The following is a 16,745-nucleotide window of genomic DNA, read 5'->3' on the forward strand; positions in this document are numbered from 1 at the left end:
AACATAAGAAAATGCCATACTGGGTCAGACCAAGGGTCCATCAAGCCCAGCATCCTGTTTCCAACAGTGGCCAATCCAGGCCATAAGAACCTGGCAAGTACCCCAAAAACTAAGTCTATTCCATGTTACAGTTGCTAGTAATAGCGGTGGTTATCTAAGTCAACTTAATTAATAGCAGGTAATGGACTTCTCCTCCAAGAACTTATCCAATCCTTTTTTAAACACAGCTATACTAACTATACGAACCACATTCTCTGGCAACAAATTCCAGAGTTTAATTGTGCGTTGAGTAAAAAAGAACTTTCTCCGATTAGTTTTAAATGTGCACCATGCGCTCTACGAGACAACAGCCGCCCCGGGCGCCATCTTCTCGCTCGCACACCTGGAACCGGTCCTTTCGTGGACGCCGTCATGGTAAGGACGGGCACGGCTTGGGCACCTCCCCGAAGTCTGCCCAATGATGCCAGGGGGACCCAAGAATCGATTCCCCGGCTGGGGGTCGAATTGCTCTCTTCTACGAAGCGTGGGTCCAAATCACGTCAGATGAATGGGTTCTAGATATTCTAAGACACGGCTACGCTTTGGATTTTGTACACGTGCCTCGAGACAGGTTCCTGTTCTCCCCTTGCGGGTCCCTTCTCAAGCAAAGGGCCGTTCGGCAGACCTTAGATCGCCTCCTATCTTTGGGCGCGATAGTGCCGGTTGCGGCCTCCGAGCTGGGTCGAGGTCATTATTCCGTCTATTTTGTGGTTCCCAAAAAGGAAGGTACTTTCCGACCGATTCTGGATGTCAAGCCCGTCAACAAGTCCCTCAGGGTACCGCGATTCCACATGGAGATGCTTCGCTCGGTACTGGCTGCGGTGCGCCCGGGGGAATTTTTGACCTCACTGGATCTTACGGAGGCGTATCTTCACATCCCGATCCATCAGGCCCATCGGCGCTACCTTTGGTTCAAGATCTTGGGTCAACATTTTCAGTTCCAGGCCCTACCATTTGGTCTGGCAACAGCTCCACGAGTATTTACAAAGATCATGGTGGTAGTGGCAGCGGCGCTACGCAGGGAAGGAATCCTGGTGCATCCTTACCTGGACGACTGGCTCATCCGGGCGAAGTCCCGAGCTCAGGGCCTTCAGGCAGTCGACAGGGTGGTACAGCTCCTCCACTCGCTGCGGTGGATCGTCAATTTCTCAAAGAGCAGGCTGGGGCCGTCCCAGTCGCTGGACTTCCTAGGGGCCCATTTCGACACGAGGGCGGCCATGGTGTTTCTACGGCCGGAGAGAGCACAGGCACTGCGCGAACAGGTTCATAGTGCTCGAATCACCCACGGCGTGGGACTACCTGCAGGTGTTAGGAACCATGGCCTCCACCATCGATCTGGTCCCGTGGGCTTTCGCCCACCTGCGACCTCTTCAGAGGGCCTTACTTTCCCGGTGGAAACCAGTGTCGCGGGATTTCCAGGCGGTCCTGCCGATCCCAAGTTCAACGGTGCGCAGCCTCCGCTGGTGGCTGGATCCTCATCGCTTGGCTCGGGGGGGTGTCCCTGGAGGCCCCGGACTGGGTGATAGACACCACGGACGCCAGCCTGGCCGGCTGGGAAGCAGTTTGTCGAGACAGCTCGATCCAGGGCCGGTGGTCGGCGGAGCAGTCTCGCTATGCCATCAACTGGCTGGAGGCCAGGGTGGTCCGTCTAGCTCTGCAGGGATTCTTCCAATTGGTGCACCGTCGGGCGGTCAGAGTTCTGTCGGACAACGCGACCACGGTGGCATACATCAATCGCCAGGGGGGCACGAGAAGTCGTCTCGTATCTTTGGAGATCGACAAGCTGATGGAGTGGGCGGAACTCCACCTACAGCGCCTGGCGGCTTCATACATCGCGGGTGTCGACAACGTACAGGCGGACTTCCTCAGCCGACAACACTTGGATCCCGGGGAGTGGGAACTCTCGGAGATGGCAATGGATCTGATAGTCAAGCGCTGGGGGATTCCACACATGGATCTCATGGCAACTGCCAGAAATGCAAAGGCTGCTCGCTTCTTCAGTCGCAGAAGGGAACACGGCGCGGAAGGGGTCGATGCGCTGGTCCTCCCGTGGCCGCATCAGTGTCTCCTGTATGTCTTTCCACCGTGGCCACTGGTGGGAAAGGTTATCAGAAGAATAGAGGCTCATCAGGGGCCAGTAATTCTCGTGGCGCCGGAGTGGCCCAGGCGGCCGTGGTTCGCAGATCTCCACCTTGCGGTGGAGGATCCGCTTCGTCTCGGTCATCTGCCACGTCTCCTCCGTCAAGTTCCAATATTTTTCGAAGCGGCAGATCGCTTCTGTCTTGCGGCTTGGCTTTTGAGAGGCGCAAGTTGAGACGTCGCGGTTATCCTGAGCCCGCCATATCGACTCTATTGCGGGCGCGTAACACGTCCACCTCTGTCACTTATGTCTGGGTGTGGAAGGTCTTTGAGGAGTGGTGCGACTCGCACACTATCCAGTCGACCCAGGCATCGGTGGCACAGATTCTCTTTTTTCTGCAGGCGGGCCTGGATTTGGGTATGGCCTATAACTCCCTCCGGGTTCAGGTGGCGGCCTTGGGGGCCTTCCTCCAGGGTGGAGACGATGTTCTTCTGTCTTCCCATCCGGATATCTTACGTTTCCTTAAAGGGGTAAGACATTTGAAGCCTCCGATTCGGCCACCCTGTCCATCGTGGAACTTGAACCTGGTGCTCCGGGCTCTCTGTAGTCCACCCTTCAAGCCTTTGGGTTCAGCCTCCATCAAGGACGTCGCCCTCAAGACTATCTTCCTGGTAGTGATCAGCTCTGCACGGAGGATCTCCGAACTGCAAGCACTATCATGCCGGGAGCCATACCTGCGGTTTTCAGTGGGCGGAGTTTCCCTGAGCACAGTACCATCTTTTCTGCCCAAGGTGGTCTCGGCTTTTCATCTCAACCAGTCGGTGGAGCTGCCTTCATTTTCTTCGTCTGATTCGGGGGACCTGTGCAAATTGGATAGTGCAGCAGGCATCGTCGCACATTTGGAGATCACGAATGATTTCCGTCTTTCTGATCATTTGTTAGTCTTTTGGTCGGGTCCCAGGAAAGGTTGCATGGTGTCCAAACAATCCATCGCTCACTGGCTGAAGGGAGCGATCGTAGCGGCATACCTTTGTGTGGGTAAGTCTCCGCCGTTAGCGGTGAAGGCTCATTCCCTTCGCTCCCAATCTACTTCTTGGGCGGAGAGCACGTTGGTGTCCGTTCAAGAGATCTGTAGAGCGGCCACCTGGAAGTCGCTTCATACCTTTGCGAAACATCATCGCCTGGACGTAAGGGCGTCGGTGGGCGGTCATTTTGGGGACAGAGTCCTATGCGCAGGGCTGTCCTCGGCCCACCCATGATGGGGAAGCTTTGGTACATCCCACTGTCTGGACTGGTCCTGGTAGGTACAGGGAAAATAAATCATTCCTTACCTGCTAATTTTCGTTCCTGTAGTACCATGGATCAGTCCAGACACCCTCCCTGTGCCTGGGGGTTTTGGTTGTGGGACATCCCTGCTTAGCTGTCTTCTTCATTTTCTCTCTGTATCTCAGTACTTCAAGATTTTTTAGGCTCACAGTTAATGTTTGCAAGTTCACAGTTAAGGTTTTTGGTTTTAAATCGCGTTGTCTGTTTGGCAACCATTATCAGTCAAATTGGTTACTTGATCCTTCTGTATCGGTCTCTTCTCTTCTTGGCTTTGCTAGTCTAGTTACTGAGAATTGAGGCAGGGGAGGTGAGACTATATAGGACCTCCCCTAGAAGGGAAGACGGGGGACATAATCCACCGTCTGGACTGATCCATGGTAATTACAGGAACGAAAATTAGCAGGTAAGGAATAATTTTCTTATCTGGGGGGGGGGGTAGAGATGTGCTCGGAGGGGGGGATCGGTGTATGGGGGGGCCAGAGATGTGCTCGGAGGGGGGAATCGGTGTGTGGGGGGGCCAGAGATGTGCTCGGAGGTGGGTATCAGTGTATGGGGGGGCCAGAGATGTGCTCGGAGGGGGGTATCAGTGTATGGGGCTGGTGTTTTTTAATTTGTCCTACACCACTTTTAATTTCATGTAATTTTTTTCTCATTTCTTCTCCCTGCAGCAGATCTCCTTTGTAAGAAAGCCTGTCCATACCTACTGTTTCTGTCATTGGCTGCTGCGCTACTGAATGAATTTGATCTCCTATGGCTAAAGTAAGGACCTAAAAGATCCTGCTAAGCGTGGGAAGAGGAATGTGAACTAAAAGCATGGATTCAGTCTGTTGTCAGCAATGAGAGTAAGGCTGTGTGCACATTTTGTAAGTGTGACATTCGTGCACATCATGCAGACCTTCTGCAACATGCAAGAAGTTAAGCTTTCTTTGTCATCTATGCGACTCACAAACATTGGTGTTGCAATTTCACGTGTTTTGGGCTTTTTTTTGGAAAAAAGTGCTTGTTCTTTCATGAAAACCTGGCAACCCTAAGCGGTGTCTTTCCCACCCGTTCTTTTCTGCTGTCCCTGTGATGTTTTCTAGCAAGCAGCGGGACTGAGTGTAAAGGGCTCCAGGTGGGGGCTCTGCACGGGGAGCGTGGAAAGGAAATCAAGGTGGCGATCAGGTCTTTAAGTCGCAATCTATGGGGCCGATGCAATGCAGTGAGCTCAGCCGAGTGCATTGTTTAACCTGCTGTGGGATGTGGGTTAAACAGGCGCTAATCCACCCCCTAATGCAATAGGGGGATTAGTGTCTATTTAACGCGCGTCTGACACGGAGTGAATGAGTTAGCGCTCATCACATGCAAATGCACTCATTCACTCCAAATGCAAAAAGATAAATTGAAAAGAAGGACTGAAAAGCAGACAAAACTGTACTTCTTTTTTAAAGTATATAAAATAACTAAGCAAACAGCAGAGTTATGAACACCGACGTCAGTTTTTATATCCGGCCGTCTGCCAGTAATGAAAACTGCCACTGATAAACTCGGCGGCCGTTTTCATTACTGGCAGACAGGGCAGCGCAGCGGGTCGCGCTAGGAAGGAGGTGCTAAGGTCACGCAAACAACTCTAGCACCTCCTTCCTAGCGTGACCCTGTAATTTAAATATTGCATGGTGCCCCCCCCCCTCCCTGCGGGTGCCATGCGTGTGTTAAGAAAGCGGGTGCTGAAAAGTCATCGCCTTCTTTCTGGGAAGATTTTTGCGTCTGCCCCTATGTTTGCAGCCATTCTTATGAGCTGCTCTGATTGCTGCCCTTAGGATTCACAATAATTTGACTTTCAGAAACTTGAGCATTAAAATGTTAGGATTTAGGGGTCAAAGCTTGAATGGGGGGAGCGCTAAGCACCGCCCTGTAAAGAGAGTAGAGGGGAGTTAGCCTGCAAGAGACTCCTCAAAGCTCACAATTTTACTTGCACACAGAAACAGATTTACCTTTTGTGCTCTCTGTAACCTGTAATTTTACTTTACTATTGTTGTTTTATAATTTGTATTACTTTTTTTTCAATTTGATATTCCCTTATCCTGTATTTGGTGAGGGTCTGTCTGTATATTCCATGTGGGACTGAGGTGAGGGATTCTGCTAGCATTTAGTTTTTGTGTAAGGTTTGTATCAGTCCAGCTTGTTTTGTTTTCCAGCAGGGAATAGATTTTTATTTATTTAAAAACATCTCTAATTCACATATTACATAAAGTTCATTATTTAGCTGCTTTAGGGCAAGTTACCTCATTTCCAGTTTTGTTGTTTCATAGACAGGATGTTGCTGTGTGAGTTTTGGGAGTTAGCGCTGTTTAAATGTGATGGGTTTGATACAAAGGTGCTGAGAGTGTTTTCTGTTAATTCACAAAGTGCTCGGTACAGGAGGGAATTAACTCTGTGTTGATTCTAAAGAAGCACAGCAACAGTTAGTAACTTGAGACTTTTACTTAAAGAAAGACAGAAACAAAGACAAGAGAAGGGGAGGAACAAATTATTTTGTTCCTCGGAGTATCAGGCTTACAGCAATCGTGTGAATACCTTGGTACTCAGTCGTCCAGCAGTATGTCCACACTTTATATATTCCTTAACTGACCAATCAAAGTACATTCAGAGTGTTGTTTCTAGATAACTATAGTCCATTTCATTTGAGAATGTATCAGGCCAATCAGCTAATGGGTCTGGGGTGTTGGCTGACTGCATTCCAGCACGTACACAGGGTCCTCAGTAGTCTTAAACTAAAACTAGCAATCTTGAATACAGCAGAGATGAGGTACTTTAGAAAGTCAATGCACAATATCACATACACTGTCTCCAAATTCTCTCTTTCTCTCATCCTCAGCCCGACCTGTCTCTGCCGACGACATCGAATAGAAAGGGAAAGTCTAAATCTCGCCTGTCTCCCATGGATGGTTTTATGGGTTCTGGGACTTCAGTGGAGCCCAGGAAGGGGGTTCTGCCTTCTCCAGAGCCAGATCCCTCCTCGGTGCAGCCTCTGGCAGAGCCCCCGGGATCAGAGGAGGGGGCAGGGCTGGCTCTGGATCCACTGCAGCCCAGGACTCTGGGCTCTCTGTGGATGGTTGTGGAGCGGCCGGAAGCGACAATGAGCAGCAAGTTGGAAAGGATTGAAGGGGAAATCTCCTCAGTGACCCAGGAGAAGAAAATCTCTGCTCAGGCTAAGCGGCTGCAGGCACTGGAGAGCAAGGTAGGACATTTACTCATTAATTCTCCTGGGTCCATTCAGGATAAAGTTTGTTAGAAGAAAAAGTAAGAATTTGGAAAATGTTGCCAAAAGAGAAATATTTTAGAATTATCAACTTTCCCAAGAGAGAATATTTCACCAGGGGAGATGATTAATAATTATTTAGGGGAGGCTTTGCAAATATCTAAGGAATCTCTTCTTCTAATTAACCCCATTTCTTTTCTAGTGAAAATTAAATGTATAAAGATCTTCTGTCTCTTGTTGCTGATCCACAAATTTCAAGGAAGAAGAAGTTGAACCCCAAAAGTAATTTTCTAAACCTTGGTCATTTTTAGTCTTCAGTTCTCAGCCAGGTCACGTCTACACCTCTCCCTCCCCCGCTTTATTTATTTGGTTTATATTATTTTATATATCGTTTATTCTGATAACAATCATAACAGTTCACAGTATAAATAAAATCTGTACAAAGATTATAAATGCTTTGTCATTATTTGAAAACCAATAAATAAAATCAATTAAAATTATAAATGATTACGTGCCCGGATCAGTGCAGACCATGGGTTGAGCCCCCCTTCCAGCAGGTGGAGACAGACCAGAGTTCTAAGGGCAGCCCATACAAGGCCGGAACCCACCCTGGAACCCTCAGTATTTGTCTGTCTCCAGCAGGAGGTGCAGCTCACCCTTTGGTTCCCTGTTAGCTTGCCCTCTTTCTTCTGAGGCAAGCTCACGCAAGTACGTTTGTAATTTGCTCTTAAGTATTTAAAAAAAAAAAAAAAAAATCGGGGATTTTTCTCTGACTGACTGTGTTAGGGCAGACAGTTCTGTCTCCCTCGCTCTTGGGGTTCCTAGGGGGGCTTTGCCCTTTGATTTTTATCAGCCTAGGTTCCCTTCCCGGTGACCTTGTGTGGGTGACACTGGTGGTGCCAGTCCCTCTCCCCACTTTACTCTGCTGCCGTGCCCCGAGATGCCCATTCCTCGGTTGTGCTTTCAGGGAGGAAGTTCATTCCCCTGCCTCTGTGAATAAAATAAAATATTTTATTGGATTAAGAGTACACAGAGATTCACAGAGTACATTTTTAATAATAATTTCTTTGTTTAAAAAAAAAAAAGGCAGCAGTTTATTTTGTGAGGGGGTATGCTCCAGGTGTCTTTTGGGGGGGGGGGGGGAAGGCTCCTCTTTCGGACCTCCAACTATTAGACCTCAGGGAAGGGCTCCCCGACATACTGCCCAGCCGTTCCCGTCCCGGGAATGCGTGGGAGCGGCGGCCATTGTAGGTGTTTCTGATGAAACACTTCCTGCTTCTCTGGGGGCAGGGAACACAAATTCTCCACTTTTTCCCCCCTGATTTGAGCCCAGTTTGCTCTCGGGGGGGGGGGGCCCCCCCTTGTCAAATTCAGCCTGGACCCGTTTTTCCTCAGATTTTGTTCTTTTGTTACATGAGTCTTACTTGGGCAGCTTACAAAGGGAGGTGGCCCCCCCCCTCCCCGAATTGTCTTCTTTTGCCTGTGCCGTCCCCCGCTTCTATTCCAGACCCTCAGGGCTTGGTCAGGGTTCGGGTGGTCCCGGTAGACCCCCCCTCCCCCCAGCCTTCCGTGGTCCAGTTGGATGAAGGGGAGAATGATATCTCGGCCCAAGCCCCCCCACTGGAAGGCGACGATCCCCATGTTCTGCGCTTGTTTCAACGGGAGGAACTAGAGCCTCTTATTCCTTTTGTTCTCCAGGAATTGGGAATTGAAGCCCCCCCCCCCCCCCCCCAGATGATTCTGTGGCGGCGGCGATGACACCAAATGCGGCCCCGGACCTGGCGGGACTCAGGGTGTTACCGCGTACCTTCCCTTTTCATCCGATGCACCGCTTGCTCCTCCTCTGGGAATGGGAGTCCCCAGAGACGGGTCTTCGAGTTGGTAGGGCTATGGAAAAGCTCTACCCGCTCCCTGAGGACTGCCTGGACATGTTAAAGATTCCAAAAGTGGATTCTTCTGTCACGGCGGTGACAAAATGTACCACCATTCCGGTGGTGGGCGCCACAGCATTACGGGATGTGCAGCACCATAAGCTTGAATTTTATTTGGAGCACATTTTTGAGGTTTTAGCTCTAGAAGTCCGGGCGACAATTTTGCAGCAGTCTCATGCAGCGGGCAAGCCTTAGGTGGATGCAGCAGTTACTCAGCACCCAGGACCTCCCGTCCACAGAGGCTGAGCAAGCTGAACTTTTGGAGGGCGCTATAGCCTATGGTGCAGATGCACTATATGATTTGCTTCGGGTCCAAGCTAAAGTTATGGTTTCGGCGGTATCTGCTAGACGTCTTCTATGGCTACGTAATTGGTCCGCTGATGCTCCTTCTAAGGCTCAGTTGGGCACTCTTCCTTTTATGGGCAAGTTGCTTTTTGGTGAGGACCTGGAGCAGCTTATTAAATCCTTGGGTGGGAACAAGGTCCACAAGCTGCCAGAGGACCGTCCCAAGCAGTCGAAGTCTTTTTTTCCCAACTCGCACTCGCTTCAGGGAGAACCGCCAATATGGTAACAGGTCCCGTGGATCCTTCCCCAGGGGAGGCGTATTCAGGTCACAGTCTTGGTCCCATTCCTTTCGTGGCCGTCGAGGCTTCCGAGATGGCCATCACAACTCACGACTGCTAAGTCAGCTCCCCAATGAGACTCGGCCAGTCCATTCCTCCGCTCGAAACGTAGGTGGGAGTCTTTCTCTGTTTCTCGAGGAGTGGGCTAAAATTACATCCGATCTCTGGGTTCTCGAAGTGATAGAACACGACTACGCGTCAGAGTTTGCCAGGGACCTGCAGGACCTATATATCGAGTCCCGCGGCTGTTCTAAGCGGCCGGCGGTTTGTCACACTCTGAGACTTCAGGAATTGGGGGCGATCCTTCCGGTACCGGTGCAAGAACAGGGCGCCGGCCAGTATTCAATTTACTTCGTTGTTCCCAAAAAGGACGATTCCTTTCGCCCTATTTTGAAACTCAAGAGGGTCAATCTGGCTCTCAGGGTTCCCCGTTTCAAGATTGCGGCGGACCGTCCCGGCGAGTTTCTAGCTTCCCTTGATCTGACGGAGGCCTATTTTCACATCTTCCCCCCCCCCCCCCCCCCCCCCCCAAATCCGTCGGGAACTCCAAAGGTTCCTTCGTTTTCAGATCGTAGCCAGCACTTCCAGTTTCGGGCCCTTCCCTTCAGTCTCGCGACTGCTCCCCCCACCTTCACCAAGATAATGGTGGTCGTTGCGGCAGTTCTCCGACGAGAAGGGATATTAGTTCATCCTTATCTGGACGACTGGTTGGTAAGGGCCAAGTCTGCTGCCCTCTGCGTACTCGCGGTGGACAGAGTATTGGCCCTTCTTACTTCACTCGGCTGGATAATCAATTACTCCAAAAGCAATCTTAGGCCCTCACAAGAGCTAGAATTCCTGGGCGCTCTTTTCAACTCCCAGGCTGGGAAAGGTTTTTTTTTTTTCTCTCGGACTCGCGGGCACTCAGCCTGATCGATCAATTATATAGAAACATAGAAATGACGGCAGAAGAAGACCAATTGGCCCAGCAAGCTTCACACTTCTTTCCTTTCATACTTATCTGTTTCTCTTGGCTCTTAGCCACCCTTGGTCTATTTCCCTTTCACCCCCACCATTAATGCAGAGAGCAGTGATGGAGCTGCATCCAAGTGAAATATCAAGCTTGATTAGTTAGGGGTAGTAACCGCCGCAATAAGCAAGCTACACCCATGCTTATTTGTTTTACCCAGACTATGTTATTCAGCCCTTATTGGTTGTTTTTCTTCTCCCCTGCCGTTGAAGCAGAGAGCTATGCTGGATATGTATTGAAAGTGAAGTATGCATTGAAAGCCACATTAACTATCAACAAATATTGAATAAGCCTAATAATTGGTAATACCTATAGCCTATGAACTCTCCGTTAATTTTACATACTCTTACCCACCCATGTTTTGTTTTGTTTTTTGTTGTTTTTTTTTTAAATTTAATTTGGAGATGGCAGCCCTCCATCCTTCCGCTCCGTGAAGGTGGAAGAACAACCACTGGCATCCCGCTCCGTGAATGCCTCTGTGGCTACTGCCACTCCGTGCAGTGTTTTGCTGCCTCCTCTTTATACACGTCCTCTATACCTGATGGATCCACGATGTTTATCCCGCGTCCCTTTGAAGTCCTTCACAGTTTTGGACTTCACCACTTCCTCCGGAAGGGCATTCCAGGCATCCCCCACTCTCTCCGTGAAGAAATACTTCCTGACATTGGTTCTTAGTCTTCCTCCCTGGAGCCTCAGCTCGTGACCCCTGGTTCTGCTGATTTTTTTTCTGGCGGAAAAGGTTTGTCATTGTCTTTGGATCGTTAGTTTTTCAAGTATCTGAAGGTCTGAATCATATCACCCCTGCTCCTCCTTTCCTCCAGGGTGTACATATTCAGATTCTTCAATCTCTCCTCGTATGACATCCGATGAAGACCCTCCACCTTTCTGGTCGCCCTTCTCTGTACTGCTTCCATCTTGTCTCTGTCTCTTTGTAGATACGGTCTCCAGAACTGTACAAGGGGATAATCACTTCCCTTTTCTTACTCGATATTCCTCTCTCTATGCAGCCCAGCATTCTTCTGGCTTTGCTATCGCCTTGTCGCATTGTTTCGCAGACTTCATATCATTAGACACTATAACCCCTAGGTCTCTCTCCTGCTCCGTGCACATCAGCCTCCCCCCCCCCCCCCCCCCCCCCCCCCACCGAATACAGTTCATTCGGATTTCCATTCCCCATATGCATTACTTTGCACTTCTTGGCATTGAATCTCAGCTGCCATATCTTCGACCACTCTTCCAGTTTCCTTAAATCCAGTCTCATTCTCTCCACTCCTTCCGGCGTGTCCACTCTGTTGCAGATCTTAGTGTCGTCCGCAAAAAGACAAACCTTACCTTCTATCTCTTCCGAAATGTCGCTCACAGATATTGAACAGGACCGGTCCCAACACCGATCCTTGCGGTACACCACTTTACACCGCTCTCTCTTCAGAGAAAGTTTCATTTACCATCTCACATTGTCTTCTGTCTGTCAACCAGTTTGCAATCCAGGTCACCAACTTAGCACTCACTCCTAAGCTTCTCGTTTTATTCACCAGTCTCCTGTGCGGAACCGTATCAAAAGCTTTGCTGAAATCTAAGTAGATGACATCTAGCGCTCTTCCTTGATCCAATTCCTTGGTTACCCAATCAAAAAAGTCAATCAGATTTGTCTAACAGGATCTTCCCCTGGTGAATCCATGCTGCCTCTGGTCCAGCAATTCTCCCGACTGTAGATAGTTCACTATTCTCTCTTTCAACAGTGACTCCATTACCTTTCCCACCACTGAAGTGAGGCTAACCGGTCTGTAGTTACCAGCCTCTTCTCTGTTCCCACTCTTGTGAAGCGGGACCACCAACGCTCTTCTCCAATCACTCGGCACCACTCCCGTTTCTAGGGATCTATTGAACAGGTCACACAGCGGACCCGCCAGCACATCTCTGAGCTCCCTCAATATCCTTGGATGAATCCCATCAGGCCCCATGGCTTTGTCCACTTCCAGTTTCTCCAGCTCTTCCCATAAATGGAGTTACATCTACTCCACTCCCCTCCAGTTTCTTGTTAACTAGTGATGGTCCTTCTCCAGGGTCCTCTTTAGTGAACACAGAACTGAAGTATTCATTTAATATTTCTGCCATTTCTTCGTCTCTCTCCACACATTGATCCTTTCCATCTTTCAATTTAGCTATACCACTTTGAACTTTTCTCTTTTCACTGATGTATCTGAAAAATGTTTTGTCACCTCTCTTTACCTCCTTGGCAATCCTCTCTTCCGCTTGACTTTTTGCCGTCTTGATTAATTTCTTCGTCTCCCTCAGTTCTACCAGATATTCTTCTTTGTGCTCCTCCCTTTGGGATCTTTTATATTTCTTGAACGCTGCTCTTTTAGTCTTTATTTTGTCAGCCACCTCCTTTGAGAACCAGATAGGTTTCATTTTTCTTTTGCTTTTCTTTACTTTTCTAACATTTTTGAACATTTTCATCTCTCTACCGATTACCTGCAGGTTCTAGGGACCATGGCTTCCACGATTGATCTCGTCCCCTGGGTGTTTGCTCATATGCGTCCTTTACAGAAAGCTTTGTTAACCCGTTGGAAGCCAATATCCCAACAATACCAGGAGATTCTCTCTCTCTCCGACTCTGCCATCGCCAATATACAATGGTGGTTCTCTCCGGCTCACCTTCTCAAGGGGATGTTTCTTGGATCATAGTGACGACGGATGCCAGCCTCTCCGGTTGGGGGGCCGTCTGCCAATCTCAAATGACTCAAGGTTTCTGGTCCCCGTCCTAGTCACGGTGGCACATCAATCGTCTAGAAGCCCGAGCGGTTCACCTGGCCCTCAAATATTTTGTTTCTCTGATTCGCCACGAAGCGGTCCGGGTTCTTTCCGACAATTAAGAACATAAGAACATAAGAAAATGCCATACTGGGTCAGACCAAGGGTCCATCAAGCCCAGCATCCTGTTTCCAACAGTGGCCAATCCAGGCCATAAGAACCTGGCAAGTACCCAAAAACTAAGTCTATTCCATGTAACCATTGCTAATGGCAGTGGCTATTCTCTAAGTGAACTTAATAGCAGGTAATGGACTTCTCCTCCAAGAACTTATCCAATCCTTTTTTAAACACAGCTATACTAACTGCACGAACCACATTCTCTGGCAACAAATTCCAGAGTTTAATTTTGCGTTGAGTAAAAAAGAACTTTCTCCGATTAGTTTTAAATGTACCCCATGCTAACTTCATGGTGGCCTACATAAGTCGACAGGGAGGGACTCCAAGTCATCTAATGGCGCTAGAGGCCAGCAAGCTTTTTCTCTGGGCAGAGAGGCACTTGGAACGCCTGGCGGCTTCCCACATAGCAGGCAAGGAGAATGTTCAAGCCGACTTCCTCAGTCGACAGCATCTTGATCCCGGCGAGTGGGAGTTGTCAGACGTAGCGATGGACCTAATCGTGCACAGGTGGGGTCCCCCTCACCTGGACCTCATGGTGACACTATCCAACGCCAAGGCTCCCCGGTTTTACAGCCAGTGGAGGGAGCATTGTTCGGAGGGGGTGGACGCACTAGTTCTTCCCTGGCCCTTCGACGTTCTACTTTACGTGTTCCCACCGTGGCTGTTAGTGGGGAAGGTTCTACGGAGAATAGAGCTCCATCGCGGACTGGTCATTCTCGTGGCCCCGATGGCTGTGGTTCGCAGACCTGGAGAATCTCACTTAGGACGGTCCTCTTCGTCTCGGTCACCTGTCCCATCTTCTGCGGCAGGGTCCCATATTTTCAACCAGGCGGATCGCTTCTGTCTAGCCGCATGGCTTTTGAACGGAGATGTTTGAGACGCAGAGGATATAAGGAAGAAGTTATTGCCACCCTCCTTAGGGCTTGCAAACGGTCAACATCGCTTACCTATGTCCGAGTCTGGAAGGTTTTTGAAAAGTCTGCGAGGAGTTAGATGTTTTGGCACGTTCGCCTTCTGTTGCGGTGATACTCACCTTTCTTCAGCGTGGTCTCTCCAAGGGTCTTTCGGTCAGCTCCCTGCGAGTTCAGGTTTCAGCTCTTGGTTCCCTCCTGGATACCATTGAAGGTCAGGCAGTCTCCTCTCATCTGGATGTTGTACATTTTCTCAGGGGCGCTAAGCACCTGAATCTGCCTGTCCGGTCTCTTTGTCCTTCGTGGAGTTTAAATTTGGTGCTTCGAGCTCTTTGTACTGCGCCGTTCGAGCCTCTCCGTCGTGCCACTCTCAAAGACTTGACTCTCAAGACCATCTTCTTGGTTGCTATTTGTTCAGCCAGGAGAGTGTCTGAGCTCCAAGCTCTATCCTGTAGAGACCCTTTCTTACGTTTCTCGGACTTGGGCGTCTCTCTCAAGACCGTACCTTCTTTCTTACCTAAGGTGGTTTCGTCTTTTCATATTAACCAGTCCGTGGAACTTCCTGCCTTTTCGCCAGAGGATATTGCGGCGTCTGGTGGTAGTGATCTTCGTCTCTCGATGTCAAACGAGTCTTATTGCGTTATTTTGAAGTCACTAATGATTTTCGGGTCTCTGATTATCTTTTTGTCCTGTGGAGTGGACCCAACAGGGGGAAGCAAGCTTCTAAGGCTACGATCGCTCGCTGGTTGAAGGATACGATTTCTTCTGCCTACGTTTGTAAAGGCCGAGCAGTTCCTGAAGGCCTAAAAGCTCATTCTTTATGTTCTCAAGCGGCCTCTTGGGCGGAGTCTCAATCGGTGTCGCCACAAGAAATATGTAGGGCGGCTACGTGGAAATCTCTTCATACTTTTGCTCGTCACTACCAACTTGATGTTCAGGCTCCAGTCTTTGGTTCCTTTGGTCGGCAGGTGCTTCGAGCGGGGATTGTCTGGGTCCCACCCTTTTGTAGGGAAGCTTTGGGACATCCCATGGGCTGGACTGATCCGGGTTCGTACAGGGAAAGGAAAATTAGTTCTTACCTGAATTTTCGTTCCTGTAGTACCACGGATCAGTCCAGACGCCTGCCCGTTCTTCTGTCCGCTCTAATTTTTTTTCCTTCTTACAGGATTTTATTTTTTTATCTCTGCATCGTCTTCCTGGAATTTACTGATAGGCACCGGAAGCATCGTTATGATGATCAGGGGTAGATATACAAGAGCGTTTCGTTACACAGTTCATTCAATTGTTCTCTTATTTTGTTGGTTTAAATTAAATTACTAGTTATCCTGTTACTTGCTTGATCTTGTACTTTCTGCTTTGACAATGGTTATACTGAGGGTTCCTGGGTGGGTTCCATCCTTATATGGGCTACCCTTAGAACTTTGGTCTGTCTCCACCTGCTGGAAGGGGGGCTTAACCCATGGTCCGGAATGATCCGTGGTACTACAGGAACGAAAATTATCAGGTAAGAACTAATTTTCCTTTAAATTCAATATAAATATTATAACATAAATAGTAAAAATATCTATGGATAAAAAAACTATAATGAATAACAAAGTCAATTTAAAAAAACATAAATTTCCTAGTGTGGACCCAGGACAATGGGTTATGTGCTCCCCTGCTAGCAGATGGAGACGGAGTTAGGTTTCAAAGCTGACGTCACCCGGGATACACCCCTGCAGTGACCTCAGCCATCCAGTATCTCCCTGTCTCCTAGCAGATGTGGAGGTGCTATCCCCTTACCAGTTGGAGAAAGATCGAGCCCCGTTCTCCTGCGGTGATACCTAAAGGTCCCTCCCCCAGTTGAGAATTCCTGAGGTGATTTCCGAGATCCCTCAGAGGTTGCCTTGGTCCGGTAGCGGTTTCCAGCATGGACTTTGTTCTAAAGCAGCGGGTGCAGGAAGCCAAGCGTGGCGGTGAACGCCTAATCCCTTTCAGCTGGAGACCATCTCTGTACTCAGCCAGTGAGCCCTGAGCCCGGGTAAGTAGAGAAGAACTCCTCTGATTCAGAGACGTGGAAAGGCTTTGGTAAATCTTTCCTCCGTTCTCCTTGCTCGGTGCGCCATACCGACGATGTTCCCGATCCCGTTGGGGCAACGGAAGGAGGTTTCCGAGCAGGTTTAGTGGCCCCCTGATGGGCCAGGCCCCACTTCAGGTGCGGTGCCATTTCCCCTCCTTGACCGTTAGTACGTGCGGTGCGGGCCGGCCCTGTTGTGCGCCTGACCCCACTCCTTAATGAGCGCACATCTCTGCACATAACCACGCGCATGTGCACGAATGTATGAGCGTGCTTAACTGGATGCTTATGCTTCCGCTCGTCAGGGTGGATTTGCGCGCGCTCGAGTCCGTGCTAGCTGACTGAGCGCACAAGCTACAGTGAACTATGGCTCCGGCAACAAAAGCACAAGCGACACTCTCTGCCGCCTGCCATATTAGGGCTGCGCAGCCTGACCTGGAATCCTTCCTGTGTCAGCTCTGTGAGGAAGCCCAGGGAGGGCCGGACTCTCAGAACTTCTCCCAGTCGGAGGATGGGTCAGCCAGGACCTTATCTGTTAGCACCCGGATCTGAGCAGTCCCGGGGCTGTGTCCTCCTTGGGAGAGGGCAGTTCCGGGGT

General features: G+C 49.6%; 2 protein-coding genes across 2 annotated transcripts in view; both read left to right on the plus strand.

Moving 5' to 3' along the window:
* The first annotated feature begins 215 nt into the window (after positions 1–215).
* On the plus strand, positions 216–4,250 carry LOC115081586. Its single transcript, XM_029586009.1, has 2 exons — positions 216–3,848; positions 4,114–4,250. The coding sequence occupies exon 1, from the start codon at positions 1,357–1,359 to the stop codon at positions 3,376–3,378; it is 2,022 nt and encodes a 673-aa protein (XP_029441869.1). The 5' UTR covers positions 216–1,356; the 3' UTR covers positions 3,379–3,848; positions 4,114–4,250.
* Positions 4,023–16,745, plus strand: part of LOC115081589 (zinc finger protein 850-like) — a 139,307-nt gene continuing 126,584 nt past the window's right edge. Inside the window, exons 1-2 of the mRNA XM_029586011.1 lie at positions 4,023–4,308; positions 6,303–6,665. Of these exons, the coding sequence (XP_029441871.1) occupies positions 4,282–4,308; positions 6,303–6,665 (390 nt within the window). The 5' untranslated portion in view covers positions 4,023–4,281. The remainder of the gene's footprint in view (positions 4,309–6,302; positions 6,666–16,745) is intronic.

The sequence above is a fragment of the Rhinatrema bivittatum genome, unplaced genomic scaffold, assembly GCF_901001135.1.
Source record: "Rhinatrema bivittatum unplaced genomic scaffold, aRhiBiv1.1, whole genome shotgun sequence".
NCBI lineage: Eukaryota > Metazoa > Chordata > Amphibia > Gymnophiona > Rhinatrematidae > Rhinatrema > Rhinatrema bivittatum.

Bases quoted from the DNA above. Each gene is read 5' to 3' on its own strand.
- LOC115081586 (XM_029586009.1), top strand. From the start codon at position 1,357: ATGGCCTCCACCATCGATCTGGTCCCGTGGGCTTTCGCCCACCTGCGA.